Here is a 2,986-nt window from a genome sequence, read left to right as displayed (position 1 = left end):
TAAGTAAAAATCACAAGAAACTTTCATGACAGTCAGAAATTCAATACTTATGACTTGGCTCCCTGAACCTGAAGTTTACGAATCCGAGACTGCACAGATTCACACTTGACCTCACTAAACCTGGCGTACCGCCCACCGGGCTTCACTTCCCTAATTTCCCTAATGACCACCAGGTTGCCGTTCTTTTCGCGCATCAGCTCGAGGCCGCAGCGCTTCCCCCTGTTCATGGCCGTCTGCATGAGGGCCAGCTTGTTGAGGATGGGCCTGCCGCCGCTCGGGCCGCCGCTCGGGCCCGGCCCCGCCCGGGCCTTGTCCTCGGGCTTGTTGTGGTCCTCGGTGGCGAAGCGCGAGAGCGCGCGCGCGAACGAGCCCTTGCACTCGCGGGGGTAGAGGCGCTGGGGCTGCGCGCCGGGCAGCGTGCGCTCCCACACGTTGTAGCCCGGGTGGTAGAGGCGGCCCAGCGGGCTGAGGCCCAGCCGCGCGTACGCCATGTCCCACGGGTACTGGTCGTCGTGGTCCAGCGAGATGATGGAGGAGCGGTCGCTGGACGAGTCCACCGACAGCTCGCTGACCGTGTCGCTGTTGGAGTCGCTGATGGACGTGTCCGAGTACACGGACGAGCCGGAGCCCGTCGAGCCGTTGATGGAGGGCGGCGGCGACATGGACGAGATGGGGAGGTGCGAGAGCGCGTCCAGGTCCTCGTCCTCCAGGACGAACACCTTGCGGAACTTGAAGACGGCCTCCTTCTCCTTGGCGGTCATGTCCGAGCGCAGGTCGACGGCCGAGGTCGCCAGCCCGGCGAGCCCGACGAGCCCCGAGCCCCGCTGTCCTCTGCCGCCCGCGACGTGGCCCAGGGACGCCAACTCGAACGCCCTGTGCACGGGCATGGTCTGCATGGCCGTCGCCCTGGTCGTGGACCTGACTTGGGCGGCCCTCGGCGTGCTGCTGCTGTCCTCCTCGGGGGCGTCCGCGCCCGCATCCGCGTCCCCGGCCACGGACAGCCTCTTGGCGATGCTCTCCATGTTGCGCAGGAAGGTGTCCCGCCGCAGGGCGCTGATGCCGCTGCGCGGCGTGGACTGCGCGCCCGGCAGCCTGTCCAGGCTGTCGAGGCTGTCCGCGGGCGCCAGCCGCCTCGCCGCGGCGGTGGACAGCGGCCTGGACAGCACCGCGTGCGCCGACTGCGACCTGTCCAGGCCGGGCAGCGGGCGCCGCGAGTCCAGGCTGTCGGCGGGCGCCACCCGGCGCGGGGACGCCGGCGGGGAGGTGCGCGGGGAGGCCGCGGGGGAGGCGGCGGCCGCCGATGGGGGTGGCGTCGCCGGCAGGGGCGGCGGCCTCGGGGATGAGCAGGGCGCGGCGGCCGCGCTGTGCCGCCGTACTGCCGGTGGGCTGGGCGAGGCCGCGACGGACCCCTGGGCGGCGAACCAGTGGTGCTGCAGGCACTCGCTGGCACTCAGTCGGTGTCTAGAACAGGAGAAAGGGGATCAGTCGTTAACGTGCCTTATCACTTTACGACGGCCGTTACACTCCATGGGAAGGCCAGGAATGAAATGAAGGTCCTTTCATGGACACGGACACCAGTACCACCGGGTGTCATCATGCTCAATCGGTCGTCGGCATACTCACTTCGGATCCTTGACGATAAGTTTCCGCATCAAGTCTTTGGCGTGGTCGCTAACATCCTCGAACAGGTCGTCTGGGAAGTCCAGACGGCACTGCGAGATGTTGCAGAAAGTCTCTTGTTTGGTCTCGCCGCCGAAGGGCGAGCACCCCGTCAGTAGGACGTACAGCAGGACCCCCACGGACCTGCAACAGCCACGAGCATCAGTCCCAAGCGACGGCATTGCAAGAAAACAACAAAGAAAGCTGTGGTACCGAAGTCGATTTTTACGCTGTATCAAAAGGATAGGAGAGTTGGCATCAGCTGGGCCATTTCTAGATAGTTCCAGATACTGTAGCTCCGAGATGTCAAAATGTTTGGGTGAAGGTTGGCATCTATGACGCCAACTCTCCTACCCTTTGGTTACAAAAGACTCCCCTTCGATATTCTTTCATTGTCCTCCTGTCCGCAAGTGCAAAGCGGAGGGGGGCGACCGGGACGACCGGGACGACGAACTTACCACATGTCCGTGGCGAGGCTGATGGGTTCATAGTTGAGCACCTCGGGCGCTGCAAGGTCGGAGGAAAAAGTGGCGAGTCAGTCGGGCTGATAACAACAACGGGTACCGCGAAGGCGACTAGCAGAACGCCTCGCCCGCGACAACGCGACATATACTCACCCACGTAGTCGGGAGTCCCCAGGATTTCGCGGACATCCGCACCCTCACCGAGATACCGGGAGATGCCGAAGTCGCACAGCTTCACGTCGCAGTCCGGGAAGTCCCCCGTCAGCACCAGGTTCTGCGGCTGCGGGCAAGACACGACAAAAACGTTAAAAATATCGTAAAGGAGTGGCTCATTTCTACATGCTCTATATCACCGACGAGACGCATAGTAGTGCGAGCCATCTGTCGCCTGCGGGCCACGGCCGAGCGGGACGCAGCCGCCAATCCAGCCGACCCCAACCCCCCGCGCCAATTGAAAGAGAGCAATCCGAAAAGGGAAGTCCTACTAATGTTGATGGGGTCGGGGCGGGCCGGGCCGGCAGGCAGCCCGACATCAATATTGCAATCGGCCATTTCGAGGGTCCACCTCGTGTCGGGCGGACAGACGGACGGACAGACGGCGACGACTTGTAGCAGGAAACATAAAATGAAGCATTGACCCAAATCTGAGCCCGTGCCGCTGCGGGTGAGCGCGCGGATCTCCTCCCGGGCCCGCACCCGGCCCGCCGGCGGCGTGTTCGAACCTACGTCCGTCATTTCCTCCGCGAGAGCGTACTGACCCGCACGGGGAGGCTTCCGCCATGAATTAACGCGGCCTGGATTTGGACCGCCCCGCCCCGCCCCGCCCCGCGCCTTTCCCCAATCGGACGATAATTCTATACGAG

General features: G+C 63.9%; 1 protein-coding gene across 1 annotated transcript; it reads right to left on the bottom strand.

Moving 5' to 3' along the window:
* On the bottom strand, positions 1-2,472 carry LOC113209194 (uncharacterized; the record flags this gene model as incomplete). Its single annotated transcript, XM_052277104.1, is given in 4 exon segments — positions 1-1,461; positions 1,624-1,803; positions 2,118-2,166; positions 2,277-2,472. Coding segments are annotated over 4 exon segments (1,839 nt in total), but the record flags the coding sequence as incomplete, so codon positions are not given.
* Between the last annotated feature and the right edge of the window lie 514 nt (positions 2,473-2,986).

This window comes from Frankliniella occidentalis, unplaced genomic scaffold (assembly GCF_000697945.3).
Source record: "Frankliniella occidentalis isolate FOCC.00 unplaced genomic scaffold, Focc_3.1 Scaffold5728, whole genome shotgun sequence".
Classification (NCBI taxonomy): domain Eukaryota; kingdom Metazoa; phylum Arthropoda; class Insecta; order Thysanoptera; family Thripidae; genus Frankliniella; species Frankliniella occidentalis.
Note: the sequence above shows the minus strand (reverse complement) of the source record. Positions and strands in the feature narration are given on the sequence as shown.